The 18,370-nt window shown below is 42.5% G+C and overlaps 1 protein-coding gene across 8 annotated transcripts in view; it reads right to left on the bottom strand.

The window, feature by feature from the left end:
• Window positions 1-18,370, bottom strand: part of LOC147105264 (neuron navigator 1-like) — a 632,986-nt gene that overhangs the window by 25,190 nt on the left and 589,426 nt on the right. For all 8 annotated transcript variants that reach the window (XR_015081721.1, XM_086011440.1, XM_086011441.1 and 5 more), the window contains 5 exons: window positions 12,963-13,198; window positions 9,500-9,654; window positions 5,840-5,911; window positions 4,143-4,339; window positions 2,383-2,501 (listed from right to left, as the gene is read on the bottom strand). Coding sequence is in view for 7 of the 8 variants with exons in the window: in XM_086011440.1 (XP_085867566.1) it covers window positions 2,383-2,501; window positions 4,143-4,339; window positions 5,840-5,911; window positions 9,500-9,654; window positions 12,963-13,198 (779 nt within the window). In the remaining variant the exon portion in view is untranslated. The remainder of the gene's footprint in view (window positions 1-2,382; window positions 2,502-4,142; window positions 4,340-5,839; window positions 5,912-9,499; window positions 9,655-12,962; window positions 13,199-18,370) is intronic.

The following is an 18,370-nucleotide window of genomic DNA, read 5'->3' as shown; positions in this document are numbered from 1 at the left end:
ATAATGGTCACTTGACCAAAATTCTCAGGTGTGGCTGCACCCATAAAACTATACACCAGTAGCAGATAACACCTTTATCAAAAGATGACAACAAAAGGAAAAAAATTTTTAGGATAAAGGAACTTGAAGCAGATTTACATTTTGTTGTAAATTGAGTCATAATGGGAATCATGTTCACACATCTATCCAACCCGTCATGGGTTAGAAGTCTATCTTCTACAGCTTTACTATGTACCAATTCATCATCAAACTGTGCCCTGCATCAATCCAGGCAGTTCCACAAATCTATTCTCTCATGTTTCAGATCATTCTGAAGACTCCACTGTATCAAAACCACCTCCTCAAAGAATGAATCCATTATGTACATGATCTAATTCAGTATTGTATTCCTCGTCCTTGTATTACAAATTTGAGAATACAATCACATCCTTCAATTTTCAATACATATTGTAGGCATTTTTTATAGTGATTGATGATTAGGAGATCTCTCTCATTTCAGTTATTTCTCTCCCTTCATCCAGCTATGTAGTAGTCAGCAATACTAACTGCAAGATAACTTAAAATCCACATAGTCCCTTCACCTGCTTTCATCAAGGTCCTTAACTCCTATTTGTGCAACATGTGAGAAATGGAAGGAGATGCAGAACAATTTACATGTGAGAATTCATTTATCCTATTTACAGATTTAAAATACTTGTAGCTGAACTTCTGGCATCTGACTTAAAACAATATAAACATACTGAAAAGTAATGAAACAGCTCTAACCAAAGTCGCAAACAACATTCTTTGTGACTGTCATGCATCATCCTTCCTTGTCCTCTCTGCAGCCTTTGACTCTGTGGATCACACCATCTGGCTTTCCTCTGTTGTCCAGCTCAGAGGGACTGTCATCACGTGGTTCCTCTCTTTATTCTCGGGATTTAGGCTCGCTGGCAAGGCTGGCATTTATTTCCTGTCCCTTGTTGCCCTGAGAAAGTGTTGGTGGGCTGACCTCTTGAACAGCTGAGTGGTTTGACACAACGGAATGGCTTGCAAGGCCACTTCGGAGGGCAATTGAGAGTCAACCACATTAGTGAGAGACTGGAGTCACATGTAGGACAGGCTAGGTAAGGGTTGCAAGTTTCTTTCCCTAAAGGACATTCGTGAACCAGTTGGGTTTTTATGACAATCGATAGCTTCATGGTGACTTTCACTGAGAGCAGCTCCCTTTGCCCCTCATGATTTCAGCTGCCTGGCTCTCACATTCTGGAATTCGCTCCCTGGGAATTCTGAACTTCTTAATTGTGAAACATAAAGTAATCTTTGCTATGAATATATTATGAAAGCTGAGAAGGTGTAATATATATAAAAAATGGTGCCTTTGTGATTAAACAAATACAAGGGTTGGTAGTTCCTGCAATTGGAAGTTGGGTTCCCACTGAATTGGCCCAGGTTATAATCGTAGCCTTAACTGGCATTTGAAGATTCCTCCCCCACAAATTAATTTTACTAGATTTCAGTCAGGTCACTAGATGGCAGGATGCTAGGTTGAGTGCCTCGCAGTAACAACATGCTCATCTCAAACACTAGCGGGGAAACAAACTATCAGAGCAGCCTGCCTCCACCCACAAAACAAAAGTCCCGCCAGTCAGTATGGAAGGACACCAGTGTGGATTAAAAAATGTAAACAAAACACTGGTAGAACCATTTAAAAAAGAAACAGCAGAAATAAGCATACCAGCACACCATAGAAACAACTTAACAAGGCAACTACATTACTCTGATTTCTATCAATAGCATGAAAACAGCCATTTTCAGGGTGAAAGCCTAATAGATTAATAATTTAAATTTCACTAACAAAACGGAAAATAGTACAGTACTGTACTCTTTTGGCTCTTTCTGCTGCTAATTTGGAAATGTTTATGTGAATGGTCTTTCTGAAATCACTCCATGTGCCTTTCCAAAATGATTCTCTGTACTTAGCTAACAGGATCATTTCTTTTACTGCAGATTATGTCTGGCTTAGTTTACTAATGAGGTTGCCTAGAAAGGACTTTGACCTGCCTTGACCATGGCCGATTTTCTGTCCTTGGGATTACCACGTACTGGAGGTGGGCTCCTCGGGTTCCACCAATGAGTCCCACCAAACTCGAGCCACAAAATTTCTATGGCAAGCCTTTGAGGGAGAAGGCAGCCTCCAAACTTCCTGTTTTTTTTTGTTGCAATTGTCCACCCTGGATCCATTGGGAAAAGAGTGGGAAGAGCCATAAAGGCTAAACTACACTCTACAGTTTCACATGTTTAAGGCTTTTTCATAAAGCTAAAGTTCAGTCTCTTGATCTGGTAGAAGAAAATCAGTGCTATTCCTATAAATGTAGTTATTTAATCTATACATATAATCACCTTGATACCATCATTAACTCCTTCCTGAAGATAAGGGAGAATGGAATAATTCCACAGGTCGATGAACCATTCTCTGAACTCAACCACGTTGACCGGAGAGGACAGGAAAAAACAAGGGCCTGCGAGAGAATGAATAAAAAGTAACGTCAATGTTCCATAGAGGCTACAACAAGTCTCAGACTCTTACTGTTTTGAAATTTAATAAGATGAAGCAAGTTGAACAAGTTTGAATATTTGATGAAATAGACCCGATTGGCTGACCGTCTGTTGGACTTTTCAGCTCTATTCACTGTGCCACCAATTACAGCAGAGATCGTGGAACAGAAAACAAAGTATCAAGAAAGGTGTAGTCACACCTCATTCCAACAAACCCTGGCCACTGAGGATTTTTAGTTGACTACGGAGTCAGTCTTGACTACGGAGTCAGTCTTGGTATTTCACTCAATATTCTGTGCAGCAGTACGAAGGTACCAGCAGTGCTCAGCAAAGGGTTGAGCTGGAAGTGTTTCTAATAAGAGTGACACATTTTCAATTTACATTCTTGTGCCAGATTCGACTACGGTGGACTTGAATCTGATGTTATCAGCCATCTCATGTAATTATAGAAAAAAATGACTTGGAGAGAAGAAAGTACAAGAGCAGCTGTGAAGATCTAGCTATTTCTCACTTTTCTAAATTCCTTCCTACATAACTACAAGTTTGTAAGATTTCCTTTGGGCAGAAAAATAATTAGTTTCCCATCTCTTCCTGATAGAAAAGTAACTGGCCGGGGAATCCAGAACAAGGGGGCATATTTTTAAAATTAGTGCTAGGCCTTTTAGGAGTAACCTGCGATCTCCACTACCTAGAAGGACAAGGGCAGCAGGTGCAGCTCTAAGTTCCCCTCCAAGTCACACAACAACCTGACTTAGACATACATCACTGTTCCTTCATTGTTGCCGAGTCGAAATTCTGGAACTCCTTACCGAACAGCAATGGGGAGAGTACCTTCACCACATGGACTGCAGCAGTTTCAGAAGGCCCATCACCACTGCTCAGGGGCAACTAGGGAAGGGCAATAAATGCCGGTCTTGCAACTGATGCCCACATCCCGAATAATGAGAAAACAAAAATCAGAAAGCAATTTTTCACACAATGTGTAGTGGAAATCTGGAACTCTCTCCCCCAAAAGGCTGTGGATGCTGAATCAATTGAAATTTTCAAAACTGAGATTGATAGATTTTTGACTTGGTAAGGGCTACAAGGGATATGGAGCAAGGGCAGGTAAATGGAATTGAGCCATGATCTGATTGAATGGCGGAATAGGCTCAAGGGGCTGAATGGCCTACTCCTGTTACTATGTTCCCCCAATGATTGGCTTAGACTTCCTACCCTGTCCAACCAGGATACTCCTAAAACCAACATACGAGTCTAAATTATAAAACTGATGGTTGAGGCAAGCAAAGTTCACTACATATAGCACCAGTCAACTATTGTGATATTGTTTCCCCACACAAATTCTATTTGCACACAGAGTATATATCACTGCTGTTCATTACTGCAAATGTTTTCTGTGGTCCTAGCTGGATTTCACCACAAAGGGAAGAGCTCAAAGCTCCTTAAAATTAGTCCCTGATAAGAAGAATTCTGACTTAATTCCCATGAATGTATAATATCAAGATTCAAATGCATTCACACTAAAGTAACTGACATCAAATTAATGAGTCATCTATTGATGGTTATCAAACAATCACTATTGCCATCTATGAAACAGCACCTACCAATAAGGAAGTCAGATGTACTGTGCATTTCCAGAAATGTGTGCAGATGGTACCATAGCTTGGGCACCCAGTTAAGAATATTGAGGATTTCAGTATTGTTTGCATTTGCATCATTTTCCGATTCAATCAGCTTTCGTTGTAAGTAGCGACTTAGGAATCCGTTAGCAGGCTCTGCATTGTTAGAAAATGGCACCAGCCTGGAGATCAAAATAGGCATCGTTATTCCATAATTTGTACTGGCAGACAAAGAAAATACTGTAGAAATTTGATCATGTTACAATCTCTGGAGGAAACTACCACAACTTTTCAATTTATGAAGGAGAGAGCAATTCTCTCCTACTCTACAGCTGCAGTTCATCAACTGATTTTCTGCAGTTATTGCTGTTCAGCTAAAAAAGACATGTCATCAATTCCATGAAGTCTAATCGTCTTATTATATTATAAACACGTGACAAATATACTCTCTCTGTTTGGAGTTCAATCTGTTAATTGTCCAGTTAGCTTTTCCTTTAACGTTCCTGAATCAACTCTTTAAAGTATTTCATTTTAATTTGCATAAAATACTCAAAACATTGCCTGTTGCTACAAATTAAAACATGCACATCTTTAATGGGTGTTGGAGGTCCGCATAAATTAAAACATTACAGCCTTGAAATCTCTTGCAACCACGTAGCAAATTTAAAGGGACCGTGCACAAAAATAAAATTAGAAGGAACTCTGCAAGGGTCTATGACCAAAATATTAACCTGCCATTTCTCTTTCAGACATTGGCAGGCCAGCATGCTTTGTTTTTATTTCAGACTACCAGCATTCACAGTTTTACCTCTATAGCATTAGTGAGTGTTTTGGCCTAAATTAGTTTAAAACTTATTGGCCTAGAAATTCGGTTGAGGCGCCAAAGTAGCGCCAAGTTCGCCTGGGCGCTGATTTTTGCGCAGCGTTTGGAGTAATACCGATTGCCAGAAATTCAGTTTCAGTGCCCCTAGAGGGAGACGGGGCGAGGCTCGAGGCGCTCCGCGTCCCTCTTAGGGCGTTGAAACTGAATATCGCAGCGCAACGTGCCGCAGCGCCACACGCTGCGGCACGGCGTGCTGCAGTACTGCAGGCCTTCCTCCCATTGTTAAGGGGGAGGGGCCTGCAACAGCGCGATCCCCGATCGCGAGTGCCGGCAAAAGAGCCCGGCACCGAGGAGAAGTGCCGGGCTCTCGGGAAACAGCCGGCAATGCCGCGGGGGGGAGGGGGGGATCAAGAGGCCGGGGACGGAGGCGCTGGCAGGCGGCCGACAAAAAAAGCAGCCGCCCCGCACTTGCGCCACTGCCGGCACAGCAAGGCCCCGTGAACCGGGCGTGGGTAGCAAACGGCGCTACAGCGGCGTTTGCTACCAAATATCGCGATCGGGGCGCTAATGGGGCGCTGCGCACACCGATGACGTCATCGGTGGCGGCGCAGCGCAACAGGCTAACGCCACCATTAGCGCCCCCGCTGAATATCGCGGGAGGCGCGGCCAGTGGCGCTACAACCACTGACTGCCCTCTTTAGGCGCTAACAGGTGGCGCTACATACCCAATTTCTCCCCCATTCTGTTCATTTCACTGAACATGAGGAGCCAGTCCCTAATATGAAAATTAAATGAACCTCACATTAATCGAAGTCATGATTACCACACTCATTTCTAAATACATGGACCTGTACTTTACCTGAAACTGAGATGAAGGCCATGGTTTGGTGTTGTTTTGACAGGCTGGTTGGTAGTTCCAATTACATATGGGCTACATTGTAAGAAAAATAAAAAATAAATTAAAACCAAAGATAATACAAGGGGCAATATCTAAACTACTATATAGATCGGTTTCCAATTTCAGAACTGTAATTAACTTTGCAGTGCCTTTTCTGCAGTTGCAAAAACAGTGTCATTTTCTAATAACCATTTAACACCTGCAACAGATTAAACTAGAAAAATACGTGTTGCTCAGAAAAATCACTTCATATTAATGAGGAAGGTTGTACAAGTCACTCAACAGTTATTCACAATATGCTAAACAGGACACACAGAACACAAAGTTATCAAATTCTAAGAGTGTCCATCAGTTAATAAGGAAGCTTGTTTTGTAGTGCAGATAAAGGTTCGGTATCAGCAGTAAGGGATTAATTTTCCAAAATATGCTGGCAATGGAGGTACTACCACCACCGTCTCAAGGGCAACTAGGGATGGGCAATAAATGCTGGCCTTGCCAGCGACGCCCACATCCCATGAACAAATTTTAAAAAACCTCACCCACTGTCGGAGAATACCTGGAATATTACCCGACAGATGCTGAGGGAATTGGATTGTAACTACAATTTTTTTATCAGAACAAGATCATCTGGAAATTGAACAGAGGACATTTCTGATGTTGGGGTAAAATCTGGTGAAATACAGGCCATTGAAGTAACTGGTATTTATTCACGAGTGAAGGGCAAGAATTAAGAATTTACAAAGAATGCTAGATTTTTTTTTAAATAGTTTGAAGCTCCACATGGATTAAGTGGGTAAGCAGAGTTTAATTTCAATGTAATTCTGTAGAACAATGTAGAGTCAAATCCACTTCCATGGAATCTTTCAATAACCAAGTTCATCTTTCCTAAATTACAGTGCTGATCGGATTTCAGGATAGAATTTACTGTGTGCAAATTTATTGGAAGGGTTGACCGTCCAGTTAAGAGTGAAGAGGAGAAATTGGTATGAATGTGTTAAGCAGTTGCAAGACAATATCGCTGTAGTCTCTCAATACATACAAATTCATTTAGAAGTACCCTTCTAGCCTATTGCACTTAAAGTATGCCACTGTATGTCAGTACTCTCCTGTGAATATAACATTAACTCCAAAAAAGAGACAGGACGCATAAAATTTAGGAACTGAACATTGTTTGGTGGCTATATGCGTTAGGTTGGTGATTTACTGTAATGGCAAATTCCTATTTAATATCAGTGTATAAGGGTTATAACAAAATGCTGGTATAATTCTTAATTGTATTCAATGTTTCTCAACAGGTTTCATTTGAAACAGTAACAAATGACAATCTAATCAATATTTAACAGAATGGTCTCCAGAATCAATGAAGAGACAGAATATATAGAAATTGAACCTACGAGGGTGAAGATACCAGAGACACATACATTGTTGCAAAGATATACCATAAGAAGAAATGCAGTATGTAGCTTCGACATCAGAGTTTAGTTTCAGGTGGGAGGGGAGCTGGTGGGAGATGCAGCCACTCACTCAGTGGTCAGCCAGTGCCACATGCATAGTACTTCATTTTTTTTTTAGAGCCAATCAGACTTCTTTACAACAACTTGCATTTATATATCACCTTTAATGTAGTATAAATGTTCCAAGGTGCCTCACAGCAGCATAATCAGATATGAATTGAGACCGAGCCAAAGAAGGAGACATTAGGACAGGTGACTAAAAGCTTGGTTAAAGTACAGGGTAGTAGGTTTTAAGGAGCGTCTTAAAGAAGGAGAGAGAGTGGTGGGGAGGCGGAGAGCTTTAGCAAGGGAATTCCAGAGCTAGATGGCTGAAGGCATGACTGCCAATGCTGGGGCGAATGAAGTGAGGGATGCACAAGAGGCCAGAGTTGGAGGAACGCAGAGTTCTAGGAGGATTACAGGGATGGAAGAGGTTACAGAGATAGGGATGCGCGAGGTCATGGAGGGGTTTGAACACGAACATGAGAATTTTAAAATCAAGGCATTGGCAGACTGGGAGTCAATGTAGGCCAGCAAGCACATGAGGCTAATTGAAGGAACTTTTGGTAAATTTTCTTTGTGGGCCCCACACCCTTCTGGTGTGCCGATATGATTGGCTCCTCTGGATGGATCAGCTGCTTGGCAGACAGCAGGCTGGGGATGAGGTAATTCCCAGTATGGGAAACCACTCAGCCCTAGTTCCACCCGCTCTGACATCAGGAGCCATGTTTGTGGTGGATGGAAGTTCTGTCTCAAACAGCCAACCCCACTGGACAAAACCTGTAGAGAAGGTTGAGATCTAGCATATCCAGGTCCTGGCCAATCTTCTGCTCCTTCTGCTGCACTCCTGGATATTCAGGCCCCCAATCTCCATCTCACATTCTGCATGGTCTGCTGTCTTTGCAATTGTACACTATTGATTCATTGTTTCTTTTTGGGCTCTCATTCTTGGCCTTCCACTCCTCTTTCATTCTGCCTATTAGTATGGACTCTTTCTGTACCCACCACCACCACTTCGATTACAGTAACAATACAGAGGACGAATAGTGAATACTGCATTGCAGAACTGCTTTATCTGGCATCAGACTAGGATTATTCTGTTCCATTACCTTCTTTCTTCCTATTGTTACTGTGATTTTTTTTTACCAAGTTCAACTTCAAAATCACAATTGCAGAATGAATAAAATCAATGATGGGAGAGCCATTTTAACTTTGGACTTGAGGGTTAAAAATCTATCTTTGAATTGTTAATTTAACTACCACTAATTGTGTATCCCATCTATATTTATAGCCAGCATATTAATTTTTCCTACTGTAATAATCAGAATAAAACAGAAACTGATGTCTAAATGAGATTTTACTGCATAACAGAACTAAATATGGTGACATTTTAACATAATAAAAATGATTCCATAACATCACAGTGATGGTTGCCAGATGGAGATATACATTTGTCATATTTACTTCTGAAAAATCAGTTCCCTCACAACGATTAAAACAAAGTTATCCTTTTATTTGTTAAATGAAAATAATCTCCTGCTAGCTGATACTACCATGTCTGACAAGACCAAAAAGAATCCTAACATTATGGTACAGCAAAAATATGCATCACTGGTCTTTCTTGAGCAAATGTATTCTGATAAAACTGCCTTTATACATTTCAGTACTTTTATTGCGTAGGTAGTGCATCCCATAGCTTCTGGTGATTCCATAGTTTTAAAGCTCTACAGCTTCTTTATTACTGTAGTTAGTGTGATCCATTGTAGAAATATGGTATATTTTTGTGCGCATTATTTAGGTCGTCTACTATTTTGATGGGGAGATGATGAAAGAAGCTACATGGATCCCCAAAAGCGGTGTACTTTGTTGCTCTAGTGAAAGTATCACGCAAGTTACTTTAGCCCCGATTTTAACCAAACCCATCCTGTTTTCACGGGGCGGGTTAGATAACAAAATCGGGGCTTTTGTCTTTCCTAATATCCTGAAAAATGCTAGATTTTACCATAAGATTTTAACAATTCTGTGCGTTCTTAACTGAAAATCAAATATCAATACCCAAGAGACCTTGTGAATACAACTGGCCTCACACTAGCATACAATTAGTAATTTAAAAAAAATGCATAACTACCATTTATGATATTTGCATGTAAGGGCACCATTGACAAGTTCACTTAGAGAACCAGGCTCACTGAGGTCGTCAAGAATTATTACCAACGGTACATTCCCTGTGGTGGTTTCTCTGTCAATTTGATTGGCGAGGTTGGAAAGGTATAGCTGCAAATCCTACAGGGAAGTACATACACACATTAAAACTGAAATAACATTTTAGATTTATTTCATCATAAAAACATTGATGAATGTAGCTGTAATTAAATTTTGCTTAGTTAATAAAATTATGTAAAGCTCATTAGGATTGGGTGACCGCTTTGCGGAACACCTCCGTTCAGTCCGTAAGGGTGACCCCGAGCTTCCGGTCGCCTGTCATTTTAATTCACCGCTCCATTCCCACTCGGACCTCACCATCCTTGGCCTCTTGCATTGTTCCATGGAAGCTCAACGTAAACTCGAGGAGCAGCACCTCATCTTCCGATTAGGCACTTTACAGCCTTCCGGACTCAATATCGAGTTCAACAATTTCAGATCATAACCTCGGCCCCTATTACATTTTTACTGATATTTTTTATCCACCCCTTTGTTTTGGTTTTTCCCTTCCCCCCCTTTCCTTTTTTTTCTCTCTCCCACATGGCAGCTGTCTCTCATTCTGCCAGTGCATTTCACACCTAATCTAGAGCCGTCTTTTGTCTCCACTAGTCCTATCACCATCTCGTCTCGTTTTGAATACCTCTTAATGTCTCTTCACTTCTTTTGTTCTCTCCCAGCCCTGCCTTTTGATCTATTTCATTTCCTTTCCAGTTTTGAAAAAGGGTTAGGCCCGAAACGTCGACTCTAATTTCTCTCCATGGATGTTGCCTGGCCTGCTGAGTTTTTCCAGCATTTTCTGTTGTTATTTCGGATTTCCAGCATCTGCAGTATTTTGCTATCATTAGGACCAATTGGTTTTTAGCTTACCATTCCTCTAAAGCATAAACACCAGAAATTAATGGGCCTTGAAATGACACTGAATATCACTCCAACACTTAAGTTCATATCAAATTCCTTTGTCTCTTATTTTAATTGAGATGGTACCCCACTAAAATTATGGTCAGGCATTGAACATTTGTACAATAATATTCACATAGCGTCATTTCAAAGCTAAGTGCTTTTCAACTCACTGCATGATAATATCTTTCTGTTCCACTTTACACAGAAGTACAGCACAGAAACAGGCCATTTGGCCCAACTGGTCCATGCCGGTGTTTATGCTTCACACAAACCTCTTCCCACCCCTTTTCATCGAACTCTATCAACATATCCTTCGATTCCTTTCTCCCTTATGTGCTTATCGAGCTTCCTCTTAAATGCATCTATGCTATTCGCCTCAACTACTCCTTGTGGTAGTGAGATTCAGATTCTAACCACTCTCTGAATAAAGAAGTTTCTCCTGAATTCCCTATTGGGTTTATTGGTGACTATCTTATATTTATGGCCCTAGTTTTGGTCTCCCCATAAGTGAAAACATCTTCCCTATCAAACCCCTTCACAATTTAAAGACCTCTATTAGGTCACCTAAAGAAAAGAGCCCCAGCCTGTTTTCTGCGCACACAAAAGTTTGTAACTTTGAGTACAATTAAGTTTGATTATTCCTTCTATAAACTGCAGTAGGGAGTTAACCAGCACTGTTACAATTTGGGCTGTCTGGGCTGCCTTCCAATCCTTTTAACTCATACTCACAGTAAAAAGCAGTTTCCATATGCAGCTCCATGTCTCCTATATATTGAGTGATGTGATTTGGATAGAATGCATCATGTGAATTGAGTAGCATGCCACAATATTAACAATGATCTATTTCACAGTATTATGCACCAGAGACTATTCTCTGACCACATTCTGTTCCCATTGTCAGACCATAACATTCAAGCTAAACTGATTTATTTACAAGATATGTTCTTATTAAGGGAATTAAGGGATACGTGGATAGTGCGGGAAGGTGGAGTAGAGGTAGAAGTTCAGCCATGATCTTGTGAATGGCGGAGCAGGCTCGAAGGGCCAAATGGCCCACTCCAGCTCCTATTTCTTATGTTCTTATGATTACACAGAAGCAGAAACACACAGATACCCAAACAGTACAATACTTGAGTTACTCAATGGATAAATTATTTCAAAACAACATAAAGTCCTAAATATTCAGCAGTTCCTTTCAATACTTTTTGAATTAATTCTCTAAGGAATCATTACATGGCAAGGATTCCTTGGAGCCCATTTTGGCCAACTCTATGGTATGAGGTAGTGCAAAGTAGGGAACTAAAGTCCTCAGTAAAACCTTTCAACTCTTATACAACTCTTTTCAACACCCAAGATGAATAGAGATCTTTTTCAATAGTTGGGCAATCAGGACAGTTAATCATTTCTACTACTGAAAGTAGATCAGATTCGAATAGCAGTCTCTTCCGGCTATTTGGTGGTTTCATTTGCTTTTGACAGAAACCTGTTAAGAAAAACCATCCTTAATGTCTGATGGATTTTGGCTGGAGCTGATAAAAATATCCATTATACTTCAAAGGCTAAATAATTCAAAAAAGTACCCACCCCTTAGAACAAAGTGGTTGCTTTCATATAAAACAGCCAGCTTGGCCCTGGATTTCTTCAGGGTTACTGCTACACTGGGGGGAAGTGGCTGGCAGGAGTTAAAGCCATTTATGCTAGATTTTTGTCTTGTTCTTGAAGTCCCAGCGTTGCCCTGGGGGCGATGACGTTTTTGTGCCGTTGCCAGTTTTGGAAGTAACGTCAGTGAAGGAGGCAGGCTGGTATCCTTGCGTCAGCCAGTCAGCAAGCAACTGGCTGCCATAAGGAAAGCAGCCTTTCTAGAAATGGCAAATCCATGATGGTTTTGTACTACTTTGGCCGGACCAGCGGGCACTGGGTCCCAGCAGCTGGCAGATGCTGTAATGTCCTCTCTGCCCAACTAGCAGGTGCCCCAGCTGCGTTGATACTGCAAGGACAATGACCCATTTTATTAAAAAAAAGGCCTGTCCTGGGAATTCCAATGGGATTCCAATGGGGTCAGGGGTGAAATCAGCCAGTGAACAGGAAGTCCTGCCCTGTCTTTTTGGCAGAACAGGATTTCGGCTTTTCTTGTCTCTTATAAACTGTGCATTGTGTATTTGGCTACCTCAGACTATGACAAAAGACCTCTTCTAAATATACAGCTAACTTAAGTCAGTCTTTAAATCACATTATCTTGCTTAATGAAGTCATTATTTTAAAAAGATAGAATACAGAAACCTTCCTGTTTGAGGCATAATGGAGCTTTGTTTTTGTCACAGACAAACAAGCAGTAATTCAGAGCACACAAAGAAAAAAATTCTGCACATTTGTGAAGCACCAATTTAAAATTTCAACCATTTCACTTCTTGCAGCATCTAGTAGGAAAGAAAACACACTGCAAAGGAGATTCAGTAATCAAATAGTGAGCAATACCTTCTAAAAATTACCTTGCATGAGTGCGTATCCATATTAAATGTTACAATGATTTCATCTGTGACCTCTCGTCCTGATCTCTGAACCAAGTATTCGGCCAAGCGAATAGATAGGTAGGACTTGCCAGTCCCACTGGGGCCTGACAAGATAAGCCTTCGATGTTTGAGCAGAAGACTGATGTAATGCTGCATCATCGGTTTGGGAATCAGGGTTTCAAAAACCAAACTGTCTATACTTTTCTCTTTTAATCCTGAAAGGAAATCACTTTGGTTAATTCTCCAATTAAATTGCTTATTTTCAATATGGTTGAATGCATAAAGAAAGCTTACTTATATCACTTTAAAGGAAGTAAAATTGCAAATCAGGCTATACCTGCTAGCAATACACTGTATTGTATCCAACAGACCTGTGTGTTTCCATGTTACAAGCTTCCTATGGGAGTAAAAGCTATGTTTGTCTCTGCACTTAACCATTACAAATTTTCTGAATAATGTTACAAGTCTGATGCAACCTGGTTCCAAAATTTGCAGCACTGTACAGGAAACTTGAGTTATCCAGAGGCGAACCGTCCGGCAAGCTGGAGCCACCGGCAAAAATCAGGAGCCGTTTTTTATTCTTTTCGTTTCTTTTCTTTGCTTTGTTTGAACAGTCAAGCTCTGCAAGGTCTGTAGCTAAGCAACAGCTTCAGCTAGAGACGCTACAGAGACACTTACCGACTGTTTAGAGGCTGTTGCTAAGCAACAGGGTTTGTTGATTCATACGGAGATGAAAATCTCCGTATGTTTCAACATTAACTCTGGAGTGTCCGGCAGTTTTGAGGGAACGGCAGCAGCTCGGTCCCGTCGGTGCCGGATAGCACAAAGTTTCCTGTACATGGTTTAAATAAAAACAAGTTACCTTGTGCCTCATAGAAGGGATTTTCCTCGGGGTGCACAGCGGTAGCACAATTGGAAGTGCACACATGTATTTTGCATCACGGACATGGGGGGGAGAGAGCCTCCTGGTATTTTCCAAGGTCCCCACATTTAAAGTATTATGCAGCGTGCCTGACATTGTGTCGTGTGCTGGAAGAGGAAGCTGGATATCCAGGGCAACAGTATAAAAGGTCAGATGTCGTGTCTTAAAAGGGGCACATGGTCAAATTCACTGTTTGCCAATTGCTTTTTGCTGGATCATTGAGCACGTTCCAGGAGATTCCAAGGGCCTGCAGAGGAAGGTGGACTCCTCCCTTTTTCATACAGTGCCATTAAGGTTATACTCGGAGAGGTAAATCAGAGGAGGGTTGAAATCTTTGAGTTGGAAAGGCACTGTCCTCTTAATAGAGCTGTGTAGACTGCGTAGGAAGAGATGGCGGAGCAGGTCAACATAATGGGCTAGAAATTGCTGTCGGAGACGTACCTTCAGAGTATGCCTCCGACCCGTGAAACAATTACGAAAGAAAAGAAAGACAGAAAAGACTTGCATTTGTATAGCACCTTTCACGACCACTGGACGTCCCAAAGCGCTTTAAAGCCAATGAAGTATTTTTGAAGTATAGCCGCTGTTGTAATGTAGGAACGCAGCAGCCAATTTGTGCACAGCAAGTTCCCACAAACAGCAATGTGATAATGATCAGATAATCTGCTTTTTTGTGATGTTGATTGAGGGATAACTCCCCTGCTCAAAATAGTGCCATGGGATCTTTCATATCCATCAGAGAGCAAGTGGGGCTTCGGTTTAACGTCTCATCTGAAAGACGGCACCTCTGACAGTGCAGCACTCCCTCAGTACTGCACTGGAGTGTCAGCCTAGATTTTTGTGCTGAAGTCTCTTGAGTGGGACTTTAACCCAGAACCTTCTGACTCAGAGGTGAGGGTGCTACCAACTGAGCCACAACACCTGGCACCCAGGCTGTAAAAAGATGCAGTCTCAGGCCTTGAGGCGGAGGGCAGCGTAATGACCCACGGATCCCAGTGACACAGGCGGTTCGGAAGAGTACCTGGGATCACGTGGACCCGGTCCTCCAATCAATAAGCAGAATTCTTTTTCAATCATTTACAAAGGGAATCCCCTAATGATATGCAATGGAATCCCCAAATCTAATAATTATACAATGTACAGAATTAGAATTTTATTCATAAGTACCTTCCTTGCACCAACCTCAATAAAAATTTAATTTTTTGATAATTTTATGCATTAAAACTGTAATCCAGGCCAATATTTGCATAAACTCATTTAATACAGTGTATATACATAATTTTGGATATGAAAATGTTTAATTTAAGCCTTAGATATCCCCTTACACTGATGCAAACAGGCCCTATGCCTGCTTGCATCAACCATAAGACTTACATGGGCAATTGCTGGCCAGTCGCTGGGCAAATAGCCCAACCCTGTGCCAGCGATTCCTTTTTCGAGGCCTCCACGGATGGCCTGTCAACGCACACGCGAGTGCATTTGGAAATCCGGAACTGGTGGGGCATTTCAAAGGGAATACGACAGCGTACTCAGAGTACGTCGTCACAGACGCCGCAATTTCAGTGCCAATGTCTGTGGTTAGGAAGTCGGTGCAGTTGTACAAGAAATTTCACCATGGACAAAATTTGCATGCCTGACTGCAAGAGATTGCACAGTTCCAAGACTGTCTTCCTTGCTGAAGCAGAGCTCCTTGGACAAGCCCTTGGTAGGAGCAGTTCTGCTGAGCCATTCTCCAATACAGTCACACCTGCCTCTGCTCATGCCTGTAAAAGCTGCATGTAGGAATGCCCATCCTATGCTGTGAAGGCTTATTTCTAGACAGAGGACAACTCTCCTGAACAGTAGGAGCAGAAAACAAAAAGAGAGAAAAATCAACATTGAGCCTGAGAACTAGCCTAAAAAAACAAAGGAATGTAAATAACACCTGAAAGTACTAACCCCAAATCCCCAAAGGGAGGTGAGGGGAAGACTTCCCAGCCGTTTGCAATATTAAGGGACATTACTGCTTTAACAGCTTTTCTTTGCAGTCCAAGAAGTCAGGTTCCAATTGTATTCAGGCGCATGCTAGAGGAGTGAAGCAACGGGAAATGCAGAGCTCAGAAAACAAACTCCAATTTGCATGTTTTTGGGACCTTTAACAGCATTCATGCACACTAGTGGTATGTGCCTTTCCTGCCAGTCAGAAAATATTAAGCAGCGGGCTCCCCCCCCCCATTTTTGGTGCTATAATATGGCACCTAATTTTTCAACCCCCCCACCACCATGTGCTTGCATCACTCATGCATTAGAATGGAAAACCTCTCCTTACAATGTTACATGACAGGACCACCAACTTCATTGTATGACTTGTGTAACTGTATATTGTTTTCTTTTTAAAGTTTGGTCATTTCAACACTAATCCATCCTCAGCCAAGACAACATGTTATCCTCATTACAAGCCCACTGACTCCCACAGCTACCTGGACTACACTTCCTCCCACCCCACTTTCTGTAAGGACTCTATTCCATTCTCCCAGTTTCTCCGTCGCATCTGCTACAACGATGCCACCTTCCATACTAGCGCTTCCGACATGTCTTTCTTTTTCCTCAACCGAGGATTCCCCTCTACTGTGGTTGGCATGGTCCTTGACCGTGTCCGTTCTATTTCCCGCACTTCTGCTCTCACCCCTTCCCCTCCCTCCCGGAACCATGATAGGGTTCCCCTTGTCATCACCTTACCAGACTCCACATTCAACGGATCATCCTCCGCCATTTCCGCCACCTCCAGCGTGATCCCACCACCAAACACATCTTCCCCTCACCTCCCCTTTCAGCATTCTGTAGGGACTGCTCCCTCTGCGATGCCCTGGTCCACTCCTCTATCACCCCCAACACCCCTTCCCCTTCGCCCGGCACCTTCCCGTGCAAGCGCAGGAGATGTAACACCTGCTCTTTTACCTCCACCCTTCCCACTGTCCAGGGCCCCAAACACTCCTTCCAGGTGAAACAGCAAATTACTTGTACTTCTTGCAATCTAGTATACTGTATTCGCTGCTCACGATGCAGTCTCCTCTACATTGGGGAGACCAAACGCAGATTGGGTGACTGCTTTGCGGAACACCTCCATTCAGTCCGTAAGGGTGACCCCGAGCTTCTGGTCACCCGTCACTTTAATTCTCCGCTCCATTCCCACTCAGACCTCACCGTCCTCGGCCTTTTACACTGTTCCAATGAAGCTCAATGTAAGCTCAAGGAACAGCACCTCGTCTTTCGATTAGGCACTTTACAGCCTTCTGGACTCAACATAGAGTTCAACAATTTCAGACCATAACCTCTGCTCCTATCCTTTTTTCCCCAATGTATTTATTTTTTCTCTCTCCCACATGGCAGCTGTCTTTCATTCTGCCAGGGCCATTTACACTTAATCTAGAGCCATCTTTTGTTGCTTCACTTGTCCCATTACCATCTCCTTTTGCCTTGCACCACCTCTTAATTTCTCAATGTCTCTTAATCTCTCCTGCCTTCCATCCTATCACAGACCTTCTCTTTTATTCTTTCCTCCCCTCCCCTCTTTCCCTGCCACTGCACTTGCTTAAAAACCTGTTCCATCTCCAGCTTTTTCCAGTTCTGACGAAGGGTCATCGAACTGAAACGTTAACTCGGTTTCTCTCTCCACAGATGCTGCCTGACCTGCTGAGTATTTCGAGCATTTTCTGTTTTATTTCAGATTTTCAGCATCCGCAGTATTTTTCTTTTGTAACATGTTATCCTTTGTGGATTAACAGGCATAAGTGCTAGAATCATAGTACAAGATAAGTAAGGCATTGGGCTAGATTTTCGGGGAGCCGTCAGGCGGGGTTTCAGGCGTGTGGTGGGGGGGGGGGGGAAATCCCGAATTTGGGGGTCCCAACACCATCCCGCCCAAAACCCCGCCCCACGTAAGTTTCAGGGGCAGCGGGTACCTGCCCCGCACTGGGACCCGCCTAAACCAGGCAGGAAGGGATTAGTGCCAATTAACTGCCTGTTAACAGGTAGTTAACAGGCAGTTTTTAGCCAAATCCCTATTTTGAGGGGTTTCGTGTGGGTTTCCCTATGGCTCCAAACCACGCCAGGTAGAGCAGGCGGGCCGTCGGGTTGAAGGAGTTGGAGGGGTTGCGATGTCGGCACTCAGGTGAGTGATGGGTGCATGAGTGCAAAGGTAAGTGTGTTTGGTGTGTCTAAAGCATGTCAAGAACTTTTACTTACCTGTACTTACCTTAGCAGCCTTTCTTCCTGTAGCCGTCGGGAGCGCATCACTCAGCCGGAACTTAATGAACGGCTGCGATCTGTCAAAAGTGACAGCCTTCAGCTTTGAGTGCCAGTAAGAGTTCTAACTGAATCTGTGCAGAATGACTCAGCTTAGAACTCAGAGTGTCAGTGTTTCACAGCTTCAAACAGCTGTGAGACACTGATATTTCATCTGTCAAGAACTCTTGACAGATGAAAT

This window comes from Somniosus microcephalus, chromosome 18 (assembly GCF_052327205.1).
Source record: "Somniosus microcephalus isolate GS21.2 chromosome 18, FLI_Smic_1.0, whole genome shotgun sequence".
In the NCBI taxonomy this organism is placed as follows: Eukaryota; Metazoa; Chordata; class Chondrichthyes; order Squaliformes; family Somniosidae; genus Somniosus; species Somniosus microcephalus.
The sequence above is the reverse complement of the archived record's forward strand: the minus strand, read 5'-3'. Positions and strand labels throughout refer to the sequence as shown.